Source organism: Corapipo altera, unplaced genomic scaffold, assembly GCF_003945725.1.
Source record: "Corapipo altera isolate COAL_440 unplaced genomic scaffold, ASM394572v1 142, whole genome shotgun sequence".
NCBI lineage: Eukaryota > Metazoa > Chordata > Aves > Passeriformes > Pipridae > Corapipo > Corapipo altera.
In genome coordinates, this window is record NW_020884966.1 from 1,073,268 (window position 1) to 1,090,830 (window position 17,563).

Below are 17,563 nucleotides of genomic sequence, written 5' to 3' on the forward strand. Positions count from 1 at the left end.
AATTCTATTCTAGTAAATATTCTAGTAAATAATTCTATTCTAGTAAACATTCTAGTAAATAATTCTATTCTAGTAAATAACTCTATTCTAGTAAACAATTCTAGTAAACAATTCTAGTAAACAATGCTAGTAAATAAAATAATTCTAGTAAATCAGTGATTTACTTGAATAGGATATATAAGCCAAGGTTTATACGTGCAGGTTTATATCTCTTTTGTGTTACAAAGGAAAATGTACTCAGTGCAAATACCAGGGTTTGTCTGAGGAACTTCTGCTGTTACTTTTGAAAACACCGCGTGAAATGTTAAGGTTTTCCTCATAAAAAAATGAGTCTGCGAAACCTATAAGGCTTCATTTTTAAGATTTAATTTCTCCTGTCTGTGTTAAACTTGGTTAAATGTGGTGTCTGATTCCTGCTGATCCTGTTGTGTCTCCCTGCCCAGTTTGCTGGGGGAAGTGGCCCAGGCACCAGTCCCGGTCGGAGCGTGCCGCCCGTCGCCAGGTCCTCACCTCAGCATTCCCTGTCCAACCCCCTGCCGGTGAGTGTTCCTGGGCACACAGCTGCTGGCCTGGCATTGCTGCTGGCCTGGCATTGCTTGAGACACAGGTAACACAAGGCTCTGAGCAGGGAGGTGTGGCTCGTGGTGAGTGATTTGGCTTGTTCTCCGCTTTAAACCTGAAACTGGGCTCTGGGAGCGAAGCCGTGTCTAGGACCCTGGGACAGTGGCTGTTCCAGCTGTGTGTGACATGGATACCTGAGCTTAAAGCGTGCAGGATGACTGGTTTGATTAGCTGTGTGCTTACAGAGGTCCCTGTCCTTAGTAAAAGGTGGCATTGACCTATTAGTTATCCTGTATTCCACTGTAGCTCATGAACTTCTCCATCCAGTTGGGAGAATGTCGTGTGTTTGTGCAGCTCTAATCAGGGATATTCTGATCTTGATTGGACCCTTTGGGTATCCTGAACATGGTGCACACCATAATTTTACTGGGAAGGTCTTTTACTTCTTACATGTGCATGTGATTTGCAAGGGGCATCAGCCAAAGCTTGCAGAGGAATGTGTGTACATGCACAGCTGGTGCTATTGTTTGTTACATAATTCCATTTTGCTGTCACAGCATTTCTGCAAGATCTGGATGTGAAGAAGTAACCAGTATTTTTAAGCCATTTTAGCACAGAGCAGCCAAAGAAATCTGCTTCATTAGCAAAACAATATTCAGAGCTGAGCTCTAGTTTTGACCACTGCCTGGGCTCCCTCTTAAAAATGTTCAGCTTCTGTTGAGTGTCACAAAAGTCTGGAACATTGTGGGAGAGGTTGGAATTCCCAAACCCAAAGTCTTTAGGGATTACATTATTCTGCAGAGACCTCTGCACAGTTCCTGAATGTACTGAACTAAACCCCAGCACTGAACACTCTGCTCAGAATTCCATGTGTGATTGTTAGATTTCAGAAGCCTTGCATTGCTGCTTGAGGGGGGAGCTTCACACATGCTTCTAGATCCTTCTTAATGTTTCTAAAAATTAAAATACAGCTTGTCAATTGAATAGCCCTTCCTCCTATCTTGTATTAATTCACTAATACATCTCTTCAAAGAGAGGGTAGTGAAAGAAATAGCATCTCTGAATGTTGCAGATGTGTGAGGGACTAGAGACAATTCTTTATTCCAGCAGATGAGATACCCCACAGGTGTTTGTAGTGGGAAAAGTGGATTCTTCCTTTGGTTTTCTTCTGCGTTTGTATGTGTTTAGGTAAAAGTTTGAATGGAGTATTTCTGGTGAATATTGATGTTAGAGTTAGTTTCAGAGAGGCCAGTTTGTGTTCCTCCTTACACAGGTGCTCTTTGTGTTTCTTCTGTTCTTTACTCTTGCAGCTAAACCTGTGGTGTTTGCTTATTCATAACAAACTATTCTGGGCCCTTGCAAGATCTGTCCTTTTCTTCCAAACTGAATGTCAGTGATTCAAGCTGAGGCCCAAAAAATGGGGATGAGTGAAAGTTGGAGAAGGTTGAGTATCTTACCCACTGCAGGTATCAGTGTGGTCTAGGAAGGCAACAGTGTTGAAATGTCTTCCACATGAGACAAAGCTCTTCCAAACCCGAGTTAATCTGGACTGCACTGGAAATTTTCTGCCATCAGAACTTGCAGAGGAATTGTAATGGCTTCAGGACGTCACTTCTTGTCTTCATATCTCTTGACTGCTTTGAATTGCCTCATTCCTCCTTCGATCAGAACAATGATCTGCAGGTCTTGAGGCTCTTGTGATGCCACTCTCAGGCACGAGCTCTCTTTTGGGGAAGGAAGCACACTCTTGACACTGGTAATGTTAGCCAGGAAATATGCTTCAGGTTGCAATTTAGGCTATTAAGAAAAACTGAAGCCTGATCTGACTGTTTACTTTCCCTGAGGCATTTGCCTGGCCCAGAGTTAGGGCTTGGAAGGATTTGGATGATTATTACCCAGACTGCCAAGTTTTAGCAGCTATGGGCTGGCTTGGAAAGCCAGGGCAGGGAGATGCTGAGTGCTGTAATCAGTGTAGCTCAGATGATTCTTGTTCTTATTAAACCCAGTTCCTGGATCACAGTTGGAAAACGAGTCTACTGCAGGAGAAAGGAGCTGACCCTTCAAAGATGTGACAGATCTTTAAAAGATTTTGGGAATGCGTTAGTACCTTGTTTACCTTGTAGGAGATGGGCCCCAGCTGTAATGACAGAAGTGAGCTTGTCCTGATGTCTGGGTCCTAGACATGGTTAGGTTGCTGCCATTTAGCAGTTCTGACCCAGTTTACTTCCCCAGAATAACACTGTATGGTGATATTGGCTGTTTTAAAGTGAACCTTTAAGAACATCAAGTAGTATAATTGTGAATGCATTGACCAAAAACCTCAGTGTAGATTTTTGGATCCTCAACCTGTCGGCTCTGAAACAGGTATTTGCGAAGGAAGGGGGTTTTGTTCAGCGACAGGGAATTCTGTCCTGTGTGTTCATTGGTTAGGTTGGTGGGGTTTTTTTAATTGTTCACTCCATTCCCCTTTGCTGTCTGCCCTTGGAGCAATCCCTGCAGGATTGGAGTTATCAGATCCTCACCACGCCGCCTGCTCATTCCTGAGCTGCTGCTTCGCCGACAACAGTTTTTGGCGAGACTCAGAAGGAACTGCTTTTTTTTCTTTTTCAATTTAAAAACACCACCCCCCCCCCCCCCCAAAGCCCCAAAAGTGGTTGACTGTGTGTTTTGTGCCTGTGTTGCAGCGGCGGGTGGAGCAGCCGCTGTACGGGGCAGACGGCAGCGCAGCCAAGGAGCCGCAGGAGGAGCACTCAGCGCTGCCCACGCTGATGTCGGTGATGCTGGCGAAGCAGCGGCTTGAGAATGAGCAGCTGGCACAGAGGGGAGGTGGCCTCTACTTTACTTTTGTCTCGGTGAGCAGCTCCCAAGAGATTTGGAGTTCCTTAAAGGGATGTCTAGTTGAGGGATGGGGAGTTGAAAGCTTTTCTGCAGCCTGGGTTTTGCTGACCCAGTCTGTCGTCTTCTGGTAAGTTCGTCTTCCTTGTGAAGGGTTGTAGGTGCCAGGCTCTGCTCGTTTAATAGAAGTGTGAGTTTCCAGTTAACAACTCAAAAAATCTTAGATCAGAATGATACCATCTGAGAGGTTAATCTGATAGATGCACAAAAGCAAAAGAATGAAGTGTAGTCTTGCTGTGAGAAATGTTTGGTTTGGCCTCGCTTAATCTCAGCTGACATGAATTATATCAGGCTTTTAAAAGCTTTGTCTTCAGCAGGTTGGGCCAGGCTTCTTGAAGCAAACTGACACTCTTCTTTTACTGAACTGAATCTCTAGAGCCTTCTTAAACCTGAACATGAGAGTGTGGTGCAGGCCAGGCTGCAGCCCTGTGTGTGTGCACGGGCACTGGTGGTCGTGCTGAGGGACATATAACAATACACAACTTTCTTTTACAGGCCCAGCAAGGCAGCCCATCTTCTACCGGATCAGGGAACACTGAGCATTCCTGCACTTCCCAAAAACAGATTTCCATCCAGCACAAACAGTCACAGGTATAGCTCACTAGATGATACAGCTCTTGGGTGTGAGGTTGAAGCTTGATGCAGTTTGTCTGCCGTGCCAGAGGGTGCCACTGGTAGTGGACATGATGTTTCCAGTGGAAGAGCCAGTATTCCCAACTCAGTCTGTACCTACTGAGTGAAGTAAATCACTCTGAACTTTGTTCCTCATCTTGTAAAGGATGTTTTCAGTTGCTGCTGCTGGAGTTTGTCCAATCTACTGCTGAGGCTTTTCTGTGTCAGTGCTGTGGGCAGTTCTTGGGCCGTGTGTGACTGTGCTTGGGAGAGGAGCATCTCAGCCCTGTCTGTGTCAGCTCTGCGCTATCCTCAATGTTCTCTCTGGAAGTGAAGGTGTGAAGGAGACCTGAGTGGTGGTTGGGAATGCCTCTGTTCAGGGTCCTGGGTGCATCTGCATGGCTTACAGTACAAATAGCCACAGTCTGGCTGGAAGATCTTTGGCCTATGCAGAGTTCACCCCTGGAATAGTTTGTCCTGTCAAGGTGGAACATGATGTGTTCCTGACAGTGCTTCCCAGCAACTTCACTGACCTGGAGTCAGGAAGAGGAGTAGCTCTTCTGACTGTACTGGTGTCTTTTTGGTGCCTTTTACATTAAGATTCTTTTATCTGTGTCATCTTCTTCTGTTGCTTACCAGGATGTTCAGCTTTATCTGTGATGCACCTGGCTTATTTCTTCTCCAGGCCTGCTTTTAATCTTCTTTGGATTTTCATCTCTGATCTCTCTGTGTCTGACCCTTCCCTTGAGCAATTTTTCAGCAATCATTTCCTCACACTGGTCTGTGTCAGAGATGATTTGGTTTCTGGGGAAGGTCTGGTCTCCATTCCCCCAGCAGGTGGTACAAGTTCTTTGTGCACCAAGGACAGCAGTTCCACCTCTGGGAGTACTCACTTGCTCAGGCCTGAGCTCTGTTGTGTCACTAGGGTCACGTTTGTTGTCTGTGTTGTTAAAATGCTGGTCTGGGAAGATCCATGTTTGCTGCTGTTTTCCATGGGGAATTCTTGTGTGAGAACAATGCCATAACTCAGGAACCTGCCAGAGAAACCTTTCAATCTTTGCTGTCCCAACACCTATGCTTCAAATAGTGGGTTTTATTCTATTAACATCTATTTTATTCAAATAGATGTTTTTATTCTCTCCTCTACTTAACATGCCCACAAGGTCCATCTTCTTTGCAAGACATTTTCTGAACAAGCTTTTTGCAGCTGTCCAACTTCATTATATTCTCCAGAGGTCTGGATGTAGGATACACTTATGGGAAAGAATCCAGGAGGATGCTTGGCTGCATGATGAGGACATGTACACATTCGTGGGTTTTCCCTTCCAAACCTGTTTGGAGTTGAAAGAATTTTGAGAGGGGGAAAAAAAAAGATAATCTTCAGTGATTCCCAGCTTGAATCACTGGTGGCAGTGACAGGAGCAGGGTGTGATTCCCTCAGTGTTGGGCCCAGGTGCTCTGAGGCTGTGTGGGTTGGGATGGAGTCACATAGAAGAGTGTGGATGCTCAAAGAGCCTTCATCTGACCCAGGGCAAGCATATCTGTGCCCTTGGCAGAATGAAATAACAGCTATTAAAAAACCTTTCTTGTCCTTGGCCTCCAGCTGCAGCCCAGGTTCTCCACACCCCCCCTGCCTGCTGCCCTCGGTGACAAAAGCTTCTGTCACACGTGCCTCCTGCAGGCAGGAAGCATAAACCAAGTTAGGGCAGAGGTGAGGGGACCTTCCCAGGCCTCCTCTGACATTGTCTTTTGGGATTTGGGCCCATCTTGCTCGATGTGCAGTGCTGGCAGGTGTTCTGTTTGAGCTTTCCCCTACTGGGCATGTGTAGAGAGGCAACAGGCAGCCAAGTTTGTCTCTTGCTCCATGGTGTGAGCTTCCAGGCAAGCCTGGAATTTGGAGAACAGTTATGTAACAATTCCACAGGTTAAGTCTCTGCTAACTCTTCTCAGAGCCAGGATAGGTGCCTGCTAGCCATAAGTGTGAAATGTGTGTGGGCAGTCAGGGAGAGAGTTTCCTCTGTGTTCACTTGGCTATTTTAGATGCTGTGTTCATGTACATACCAACTCCTTCCCCTTTCCTTCCCTACCCTTTCATCAGAGTGCTGAGTTTGGAACACTAAAAGAATATAGTGTATGCCTTCTGTTGCTGGGTTGAAGTCTCATTTTACTGGTGAAGGTATTTGAGATGTGCTGCACCCCATAAAACTTTCCAAATAGGTTTCACTCGAGAACTGTAAAGCTCCTGTCCCCAGTGGGCACTAATACAGCAATTTGTCAGAAACAAAAGCTTGTGCTCAATATTCCTGCTGTCCATCTGTTGGAATGTTTTAAAATGAAGACTTGTGTTTTCTGTCAAGACCACTTTAGAACCCACAGGTGCTGTCTCTGTCTGCAGATGGTTGTCTGTGCCCATCAAAGATCTCATAAACTTGATATTCCACCTGAGGGCTGAGATTTGGTGGGTTTTGTCTTAAGCCTTTTCCCTATGCAAGCTCTCCTGCACAGAGACCACCAAGGAGTGGGCAGAGCTCAATTATAAAGCTAAAATTTGCAGGACACAGGATATTGTAGCCTGTTCAGAGTTCCCAGTTTGTGTTCTCCAGAGCAGCTCTGTGCTGGCTGACTGCCCCTCCTGTGCTGGAGGAGCCCCCCATGCAAAACCAAAGTGAATAATGGAGAAAATTCTTCCCCTGACTCCAAGGATGCAGGGGATCAGTCCTCCTTAGACCCAGCTGTTCAGAGCAGAGGGGGTTCCACTGGGATGTTATGTGCTGACTATCTGAAACATTCCCTGTTTGTCTTAAACGTGGTTTATGGTGATTTTTCCCTACAGTCCGACCTCACAATGGAAAAAATATCTGCACTAGAAAACAGTAAGAACTCTGACTTGGAGAAGAAGGAGGGGAGGATAGATGACTTATTAAGAGTAAGTATTTAAAGTGGGGCAACTCTTCTAAAAAGCTGCTATTTAAAGTTACCTGGAATGCTTGTACCAGCCAGGCTGCAGAGCAGGATTTTGTACACCAGCTGTAGAACCAGCACACTTGCAAGGTAAAACAAATCCAAGTGCAGGATAATTGTGTTTGGGCCTGCTTGAATCCACCAGCAGCGACTGTGGCTTTTGTTTAGCAGCATGTGCAGCAGCCTCTCAGTACCTGGGGAGTTGTGTTCTGAAATGCTCATTCGTGAGAGTCAGTGATGTGTGGAGAGAGGAGGAGAACATCTTTTGGTCAAACCAAAAGAGTAAAAACTCTTAACCCATTGGTTTTCTTCAGTAAAAGATAAATACCTTTAAATCAAGGATCTTGTCTTAATGGAGAAGTTCTAATTGATGTGCCTTTCATCAGCTGGAGAGGCAGCTCTTGTGAAGTGTCAAAAAGCATTAGAAAGCACATTAAAGGGAGGAGAGGGAAGGCTCTGTGTGTGTGTCTGGTCTCAGCATCTGAAAGGAAATAATCTGTGAAGCAGGAAGTAGATTTTTTTTTAAATCATCATTATTATTATTACCATTCACTGTTTATCAGAAGCCAGACAATTGCTTGGAAGGGACATGGTCAAATTGAAGTTTTTCTCAATGCAAATGGCTACAGATCCAATTGTGCTGTGTGCTGTTACAAAGCAGCTGCTGCTGGCAGCAGTCTGTGTAGAGGGGCTCATGGATAGTGATTTAAACAAGAATTTCACTGAAAGTGCAAAGGGAGTTCCCCCATCCTTTTCCTCTGCCAGTATTGTGGCTAAAGAGGAAGGATAGTCCAGGAATGACTAAGCTATTTTGAGACTTGGTAGCTGGGGTAAGGTCTTAAATGTTTTAAAAAATTTTAAAAAAACAAACCCTTTCCTTGTGTTAGTCTGGTTGTACCTTAGTTCCTTACCTGTAAACCAGGATGATAGAACTTACCTGTTCTAGAGGGGTGTTCAGATGTGAGTGAGTTAAAAATTTAAGTTTGTCTTGGATGTTTTGCCAAGAGGAACCTGTTCCTTTTTCCTTATCCTGCTGGTTTGCTGACTTTAATCTGCTCCCTAGAGCTAACTGGAGAAACTTCTGCCTAGGTGATGCTTAGTTTGGCTCTTCTCAGTGGTTTAAAGTCACAGGCTTTGTTCTCTGTTCACTTTTAGGCCAACTGTGATTTGAGGAGGCAGATTGATGAGCAGCAGAAGATGCTGGAGAAGTACAAGGAGCGGTTGAATCGATGTGTAACGATGAGCAAGAAGCTTCTTATAGAAAAGGTGAGCAGGGGACATCTCTGCAGGCACACTTCACATCCTTGGAAACATCTGAACAGTAAAAACCTCCTCCTCTCGCTGTAGTGATAAAAGACAACTGGAATTCTGCCTTGAATTATTTCTCTGCAAATAAGAACATAATCCAAAGGCTGAAATTGTTCAGAATGTTGGGATTTGGTTATTTTTCACAGTCTCAGTGATCTCTTGCTTGAATGAAATAGAGCTCTAAATGCAGCAGGCATTGCTTGATTTGGAGACTCATGCACTTTAAAAGCAACCCTGTGCAGCCCTGGCAGTGCCAGAGCAGTGTCCCCTTGTGCAGTGGGACTGCAGACCTGCTCTGGGACATGGGCAGGTGATTTAGACCTTTCCTTCTTTCCAAGGGGCAAAGCTGGAGATCGTTGCTTTGTGTAACACTGAAAACAACACATTAAAGCCACCGGGGCCAGTGCCAGGCTGCTGTTTACCAGTGTCCAGCCTGCTCAGTGTTGAAAGGTTTCCAGCTTTCCTGATGGCTAAACAGTGGGGGGGTTTGATTGCTCTTTCACCTGTTGGCCAATTACACCTATTGTTTGTGGGCACTGGATGGGCAAACCACCGGGGTGCTGGCTGGTACGTGCAGTCTGTTTGAGTTGCTTTTGTCACAGAGCTGATTGTTCTTGGCTGACTGGGACTCCCCTCTCTGGGAGGATTTGTGACTCTGGGCAAGGTGTTAAGTAGGCCTGGCTTTCAGAGTGGTACTTAGTGCTCCAGTGGGGAGCTTCCCAGGCTCATCTTTAATCCTGTCTCGCTGAAACTTTACTGTTCTTGTCTCAGGCCTTGGAAATTTGTTCTCACTTCCCAGAAACACTCTGTACAGAAACCACCAAAACACTCTGTGACAGACACCACCACCAGTGTTTATGCATGTTGGTGACCTAACTGAGGTTGTGTCACGTCTGGGCATGGTACAAGTCTAGGACTGAGCTGGCTGATGACTGTATCTTACTCTAAAGTGATCCAAGGTGTATTTTCTTTCTCCATCACCTGATGGAGTCAATAAGGGCCTGATTAGAGCCAGACCTGTGGTCTAGCTAAGCTACTGGCACAAAGGGGCAGCTTTAATCCTGCTGCCAGACTGATTTCAACTGATCATAGGATGGGTGAGCTGCCCAGGGAATAATCAGGAGGGAAAAGTGAGGCTGAAATACCAGGAAGGAGGTGAACAAATACTTGTCAAACCTCTGTGAAGCACCAGCAGTAACCTGCTCAATGATCAGCTGCATTTCAGATAAGCAGAACCGAAACAATAGAAAGCACTAAGAACTGGTGGTGATTTAAAACAGGGCACAGCTCTTTAGCTGCTAATTTATGGCTTGTATTTTCACATGTGCTGGGTTTTGTTTGCAGTCCAAGCAGGAGAAGATGGCCTGCAGGGATAAGAGCATGCAGGACAGGCTGAGGCTGGGGCACTTCACCACGGTGCGGCACGGCGCGTCCTTCACCGAGCAGTGGACAGACGGCTACGCCTTCCAGAACCTCATCAAGTGAGGACAAACAGGACCTTCTTTAACTTCACAGGCAGAAATGTCAAAAGCAAGCAGTTGTGTTTGATGCCTTGCATGTCAGAGTGTGAGAATGGTGTGAGTGATGCGTGGAAGGATCAGACAGGAACTACTGATAATGGGGAACGATTTCACACTGAAGGGGGAAATACGTTTCCACTGAAAGCTCCAGAGGCTTGAACTGGAATGAAGTGGTTGGAGTGGGTTGGAAAGCCCTGTTGGGAATCCTCAGTGCACCCACTCTCTACAGCTCCCTGACAGGAGGGTGTAGCCAGGTGAGGGTCAGTCTTTTCTCCCAGGAACCAGCAGCAGGACAAGAGGGCACAGTCTTGAGCTGCACCAGGGAAGGTTTAGGTTGGACATTGGGAAGAAGGTCTTTACAGAGAGAGTGATTTGCATTGGAATGGGAGGTGGTGGAGTCACCATCCCTGGAGGTGTTTAAGAAGAGACTGGATGTGGCATCAGTGCCATGCTCTGGGTGCCAAGGTGGTGTTGTGGGTCAAAGGTTGGACTCGACGATCTCAGAGGTCTTTTCCAACCTTGTTGATTCTGTGACTGCTGTGCTTAGGATGGACCAAAATCTCACATATATTATGAGTCAATCAGTTTGATTTGCATACTTGCATACATTAGTCAGGGAAGGCTAATTAGCTTGCCTTTTTTTTTTTTTTTCTTGAAAGTAGAAAGTAGAGAAGCTTAAAAGAGAAAATCCATACTATTTAACTTTTTCTGCCTTCTGGTAACAGTGATCAAAGGGGCTGCAGAAACCTGGAAATGAAGATCAGAGACCCTTTTATGCAGGATGTTAATGGAAATATCCAGTCAATTCCCACCTGGCCTAGACCTTTAAGTAGGACTTGGCAAATTAATTGCATTAGAGAGAGCTGTGTGTGATCCTTTAAAATCACATCTCTTCTCTGTAGTCTGATAGGGAGGTGCAGCTCTTGTTAGGCACAGATTAAGGACTTTATAATTCTTGCTTAGTTTGTGCTGTAAGACATGGAGGAAATACTTTTGGAATACTTACCTGCAGTGTCTTCTTAAAAGGGAATTAAGTATGTAAATGCTTAAGTCATTTAGACTTGAATTTCAAGAGTGCTTTTATCACTTCAAAATGTTTCCAGATAGTCTTTTTATCTTGGAGGAGAGGCTGTTTCTCAGTGAAATTGGGAATGGTGTTGGTTATATTTTAGAGAACTTAGGGTAGTTTAACTGTACCTTTGAAGTATAAAGATACTTTGTCAGGCAGTACCAGCCTTCAGGAACAGTCTTAACAGGAAAATCTTGAGATTTAGAACAGAGCCTTCTAGGAAAAAGTATGTGGAAAGTTAGTGACTTACCATGGATCCTGGGTTTCCGTGAGGGTAGCGGCTCCTTGGTTTTGGATATCCTCTGCATGAATAAAACCTTTCACTCACTGCAAGGTTTCTGTGAGCCAGGAAAAGAATCCCCTTTTTATGTAAAAATACCTTTTAAAAATCTGACTCATCACATTTGGCACATCCCCCCTTTTCTGTACAAAAACATTTCGTTTCTAATCCTCCGAGTACGACCCGTTTGGGATTCCTCGCTCCGATCTGGTGAGGGCAGATGCTGAAGACAACCAAGTGCACACCCTTCATGGTTGTTGTGGTTTTTTTTTTTCTGCTCTCTGCTTTCCAGGCAACAGGAAAGGATAAATTCCCAGCGGGAAGAAATAGAAAGACAACGAAAAATGTTGGCAAAGAGGAAGCCCCCAGCCATGGGACAGACCCCCCCTGCCAGCAACGAGCAGAAGCAGCGCAAGAACAAGACCAACGGGGCAGAAAATGAAACGTAGGTTCCATCCAGGGCCTTCTTTGGGGGCACTGCAAAGCCACAGGCTTTGGTTAGAGAGCATGGAATATCTCCTGGGAAATGGAATCTTGCCCTTGCCTCCAGGCTTCGCTCCATGCACAAATGAGTATTGTGGAATTAGCCTGGCACTCAGCAACATCTGGCTGCAGTTCCAAATAGTTTTTCATTGGAGTAAAACAAGGATCACTGCTGAGTCCAGACTTTGTACATGAGCTTAACTTTATTTCTTTTGAATGCAGTAACTTTTTCAGTATTTGGAAAGTGGGATCTGACTTAAGTGTTGCAAGTTCAGAATTGGTATCAGGGTAGGACACGTGGTGCACTTTTTGTAAGGAAAACAAAATTATACACCTTGAGAAGCCTTGATTTCTATGGACTTTCTGGGGAGAATTGTGAGTTTGAATTTTCAAACAATGAATTTGGGATGCTGAAGAAATCAGATGCTCTCTGTAGAGACAGAGCACTGAGCACTGGCCTGTGTCCCCAGAGCAGTCTTTCACACATACCTGAGTTGGGGAAGTGGAAAGGTAGTGGAAGTGCTACTCTTTCTTCTCACAGACTTTTTTTCCCCTACCTCTTTTGAAGTTACTGATGTTCCAAGAGTCTTTATATTCTTAGAGAGTAAAGCTGGGTCTCACAAGAAATTTAAACCATTATTTTTTGGAAGTTTTTATGAGTTGGAAATACATTAGTCAGAGACTTACCCCTCCATTCTATCAGTTCCCTTTACTTTCCTTGCTGTGGGCAATACCATAACTCTCAGTGACACTTTTCATTTTGCACTGTTAAATCTCCTGGGCTTGATTTGAACTCCAAGTTCCTGAAGCCCTTTGAATTCTTGTCCTGGATCTTTAAAAGGGCACGTGAAGCAACAGCTCCCACTGCCTTGTGCAGTCACAGCAGAGATGGCACTGGGTGAATCCTGATGTTCAGGGTGCCCTCAGCAACCAGGGCAGTGCCCCCAGATGGCATCCAAGAGGGCAAAGAACTAACTTGATTGGAGTAATTTACCCCTCATTCTGGCCAAGTGAGCTTGAAAAGAACTAAATAAAACTTCCAGGTTGTCCTTCTGCATTGCAAGGGTTGAGGTGGGAGCAGCCAGTGGAATGGCAGTGCAGGGATGTTTTGCAGTGTTGCTGTTCATCATGGTAAACTTTGACTTCTGAGGGGTGGGATGAGCTTTCCCCATGTTTGTGGGGATGTTTTTCCCCAGCAGACTGGTGCAGCTGTGGTGTGGATTATTCTGGAGATGTGGCAGGACAGGTCTTGATGGGAATGGTGGTGTCTGTGGTACTGAGTGAACTTCTGCCTGTGCTGAGGTTGTGACCTCACCCAGCTTTGCCAGACTCTGCTGGGAAGCCTTTTGTGCTACCAGGTCTTTTTCTCTGGTTCTTGCTGGTTTATCATTCTTCACTTTGGGGTTTTATCATTTTAGGGTTTTATACTTGTGGCTTAGAAGAGCTTCTTGTGGTGTGCTTGATAAAAACTGCTTGCCAGGGTATAGATGTGGCTCATGTGGAGTGTTGTAGCTTCTGAAAACATCATTTTTGCAAGTCAGCTGTAGCAACTGGACTGACTGACTACTTGCTTAATCATTAGTTACCCTGTGAGTGCATTTGTTGGACCATTGTGTATCAGGAACAAAATTTTCGGACTTTTGGAGGGAAGCTTTTTCTGTGTAACTCTTACACAGAGGCTGACTTTTGGGCAATTTAAATATAAATGTTCCTAAAAGTTGAATGGGAAGCAGACAGCCAAATCCCTTTTTGATTTTTGGCTCCTCTTTGGTTCGTGGCTGTTGCTGTGTCTTAAAAAGGAGAGGAAGGTCCTGTGATGCAAATTTAAACATGTGCTGTCCCAAAATGAGTTTCTGGCTGTGAATGAGAAAAGGATTTTCATTCAGGAAGAATAATCTGCTGGGCTTGTCTGACATTCATTAGGGCAGCTTGGGCAGCCTAAAGCTGGACTAGAGGTGGTGTATTTTCAGCATGTTTGTGTGAAACAGGACAGAGTTTGTCTCAGACCCCCATGATTTTTGAAATGGTTGCTGTAGCAGGCAGCTATTTTGGGCAGTGTTGGCCTGGTGGTGCTCGTTACATCTGGTGGTACTAATTACATTTCTGCCTTAATGAGGAGACTGGTGCTGTTTAGCATTTGGGCACAAGACTATGTGCAAAGCCTGTTGCTGGTTTATTCAATTGTCTTTTTATTCCCTTATACAGCAACAGCAACCAAAGGATCACAGAAAGACCTAAACTTTTGGGATGGTCTTTTAGATTGGCTGAATCTGATTAAAATCCAGGCTGTCAGGGGGAGGGTGTGGTGTGTGAATTAGAATCACAGAATATCCCCAGTTGGAAGGGACCCACAAGAATCATCAAATCCAACTCCTTGGCCCTCAGCACACTTCTATAAGAAATGGGGCAACATGTGAACATTTATGGTACTGGCTGTGTTTTATACATATCTTTAATTTGTAATAAGCAGCTCTTTATGGTTGAGATTCCTTCAGAGGGAACTTGGCTCGTGAGTTTTGCATTAAATTTATCAGCTAACGATGCTTTCCACATGGTTTCAACTATGTGGACCCTCTGCATCATCAACAGAGGAGGGGAGCTGGGGCATTTCAAGATGCTTGATCAGCTGAATATTCCCTCCTCTCAAGGTCCCCCAGCCTGCACAGAGGAAGAACTTGGTCCCCTCTTGAAATTAGTTGTGGCATTGATGCTGTGGAGACCTCGTGGAGCTTTGTGTGAAGTACTGTGCAGAGCACAACTGCTATTGCAGGAATCCTCCTGGGATATCCTTTGAACTCAGTTTAGGTTCAAAAAAAGATATTTATACACTGTCACACGCAGATTTTGTTTACAGAATAAATAGATGCAGTTGATATGGGCTTCATAGCCCTGTGTTCACATGTGATGCTTTTACCAAACTCCTTATTGGTAGTAATGAGACAATTAATGTACTGATTCACTTTCTAACCTTGGAGAGCTCAGCATGTCACTGAACTTCACAAGTGATGGGGTCTGTCACTGTTTCAGTGTAAGGCTGAGCTTTGCCTCTGTCCTACATGGGCTATAGAATAGAATCATGGAATGGATTGGGCTGGAAGGGACCTTAAAGCTCATCCAGTCCCACCCCTGCCATGGGCAGGGACACCTTCCACCAGCCCAGGTTGCTCCAAGCCCTTTGTATAAAAGATATCAAAAGCATAAAACTTTCTTGACCAACCACCTGGGGTGGAAATTTCGCACATCATTTACTATCCATAAATGGGGATTATTCCCCTTATCCCATTGCTTCTCCCAACTACATGTGAGGTCCAAGATAGAGTAAATTTCCCAGGATTTCCCTGGAAGCCACCTGGCAGGACCTGCAACAGGAAAAAGCTCTGAATCCCAGGTCATTGCTCTATTTGCAGTGGCTCTGTGGCCAGGTGTGCTGCTGGTCCCAGAGGGAGTAGCTGGATTGAATTATCCAGCTTTTATTACAAAGGAAACTTTGAAAAATGAGTCAGTAAATGAAACTGTACGTGGAAAAATAGGCTGTGGAATACTTGTGCTTCAGTGTGCCATATTTAAATTCTGGTTTAGCCATCTTTGTTAAAAGTCAGTCCCTAGCCTAGACAGGTGGTGCTGGGGACTTGGATTTGAAATTAATGTGTTGAGATTTTAAGCTTTAGTTCTCCTTTAGATTGAGTATTAAAAAATATGGATTGCAGAGTTTATCTAAAAAATTTTGTGCTGGCTGTTGATGTGCTCTGGGTATTTGTCAGTCCCACTGGTGATGTGTGTTCATTTTGTTGAACCCTAATGTGTTGGATCTTTCTTCTTTGTGCAGGTTAACATTAGCAGAGTATCATGAACAGGAAGAAATCTTCAAACTCAGACTAGGTCATCTTAAAAAGGTAAGAACTGACTGCAGCAAAGGCTTTTTGATGCAGTGTTCTGTGAACAAGAGCATTTCTCTGTAGAGGTCACCACTCTTTGTTTGATGAGATGTTTTTGTTGCATGAAAGGGACAGCCAGGATTTTGTAATAATTTTTTTCCAGGGCAGTGGTATTCAGGAAAGATGTTCTTTGCTTCAATAAACAGATTTCTGTGTCCTTACAGTTAGGATTTCATGCAGAGAGTTCCACTCTTTTGATACATCTGTCACTGTGACCTGCCTGGGGCTGGGCTCTGAACGTGTCCAGCCTGGGGGAACAGGAAGGAATGGACCAAGGGAAGAAAATCAGGAGAACACAACAACAAAATGCAGCTTTTCCAGTTCTTTGCAATATTGAGTGACCAGCATTATCAGTCCAATAAAATCTCCTGGGCTGTTGCAAACCAGTCCTGTTTAGGCAGCTGCAATGCCCATTTGTTCTCAAATACCTTGGCTTCAGTAGGAACTGTACCTGCAGCTGAGGTTATATTTAGATAAGCTGTTGGTTACCTTGAAAGTGATTGCAGTGACCTATAAATAAGTTTTCTGGGACACTGCAACAGATGAAATTCTGAAGGAAAAAAGATAGATGTCTTCTGCCATTTCCTGGTTAGGTGTGATCTCTGCTAAGGCCAAGGAGTTTTCTTTTCCAAATGAAACAAAGAGGAAGTGGACAAATGTGCCCCTTCTTTTCTCAGGTGGTGCCTGAGCTCTACATTTATTTTTTTTTCCTGTAACCTTGACACACAGGTTGCATTCAAAGCCTCATTAATGCCTCTGTGCTCCTTGGTATTTTCAGTGGAAGGGAAAGTTATTGCACACATGGAATCTGCTGGCACTGTGCCCATTGTGCTTTATTGACCTGTGAACAAAGAGAAGGGATCTGGGCAGGGCTCCACAGCTTCCACATGGCTCCAGGGGATTAACTGCAGGTCCATCTCTGCTGGCATGTGGCACTGCCACCCTGGAATGGAGGAATCCATTGGGAAATGGACCTTAATGGCAAATGAAGCAATGTGCTGGGATCGTGGCATTGTCTGAAGCTGAGCTTATCCTTCTCCACTTTTGGAAACTGGCTCATTCTTTATGTCTAAAAATAGAACCAGTTGGAAAGGGAAGGAGCAGAGTCACAAGACCAGTGGGTAACAATGTCCCTTGAGTCACACACACAAACCATTCTGCTCAAGGGACACGTTTTCCTTGGGGTTTGCAGCCCTGAGCACAGGGATGGGAATTCTCGTGTCGTGTTTGAGGGCACCTGAACTTCCCACTGGATAAACAGTTGTCAGAACTTCCCCATGGCACTGAGGAACGTTCTGACCTGTTCTGGCACTGCCACTACTAATAGGACACAATGTTGTTCTCTCACATTTCCCATTCTGTCTGGGTACTGCCCCATCCCCACGTGGCATCATGACATCCCTGCCCTTACTTCTGAGTGTTGTCGTCTTTCTCTTGTCCCAACAGAATTGAAATTCCTACAGAAACAGCTGCACAGTGCTTAGGGAAGGAGCAGGATCAGAGAACAAGGCTTCTTAATTACAGAAAATGTTAAAATGTGAAAAATAAGGAGGTGTAAAGAGATGTGAGCTCCTGTCTGTGTAGGTGTGAACAGAACTGCCCAGTCAGTTTTCACTCCCGTCACCTTCCACCTGACTCTTAATTGACTCTGACCATCCCTCTGATCTCCCAGACAAGTTTTTTTGCCAGTAACCTCTTGGGAAGTGGAATTACATTTGTGTTTCCAAGTGCTACCTGCAGTATCTCACCCAGTGTCGTGTTTTCCTTTTGGTTTTCCCTTGAGCAGGAAGAAGCAGAGATCCAGGCGGAGCTGGAGCGGCTAGAGAGGGTTAGGAATCTACACATCAGGGAATTGAAAAGGATACACAATGAAGATAATTCACAGTAAGCACATGGGATTCAGGGATAAGAACTTCAAGCAATTTTTATTTGTTCTCTT

The 17,563-nt window shown here is 44.8% G+C and overlaps 1 protein-coding gene across 3 annotated transcripts in view; it reads left to right on the forward strand.

Moving 5' to 3' along the window:
• Positions 1–17,563, forward strand: part of TLK2 (tousled like kinase 2) — a 42,544-nt gene that overhangs the window by 13,757 nt on the left and 11,224 nt on the right. For 2 of the 3 annotated variants that reach the window (XM_027664828.1, XM_027664830.1), the window contains 9 exons: positions 444–539; positions 3,246–3,413; positions 3,952–4,047; positions 6,902–6,994; positions 8,185–8,295; positions 9,682–9,818; positions 11,499–11,651; positions 15,516–15,582; positions 17,411–17,508. In XM_027664828.1, the coding sequence (XP_027520629.1) occupies positions 444–539; positions 3,246–3,413; positions 3,952–4,047; positions 6,902–6,994; positions 8,185–8,295; positions 9,682–9,818; positions 11,499–11,651; positions 15,516–15,582; positions 17,411–17,508 (1,019 nt within the window). The remainder of the gene's footprint in view (positions 1–443; positions 540–3,245; positions 3,414–3,951; positions 4,048–6,901; positions 6,995–8,184; positions 8,296–9,681; positions 9,819–11,498; positions 11,652–15,515; positions 15,583–17,410; positions 17,509–17,563) is intronic. The other variant, XM_027664831.1, reaches the window with a different exon arrangement.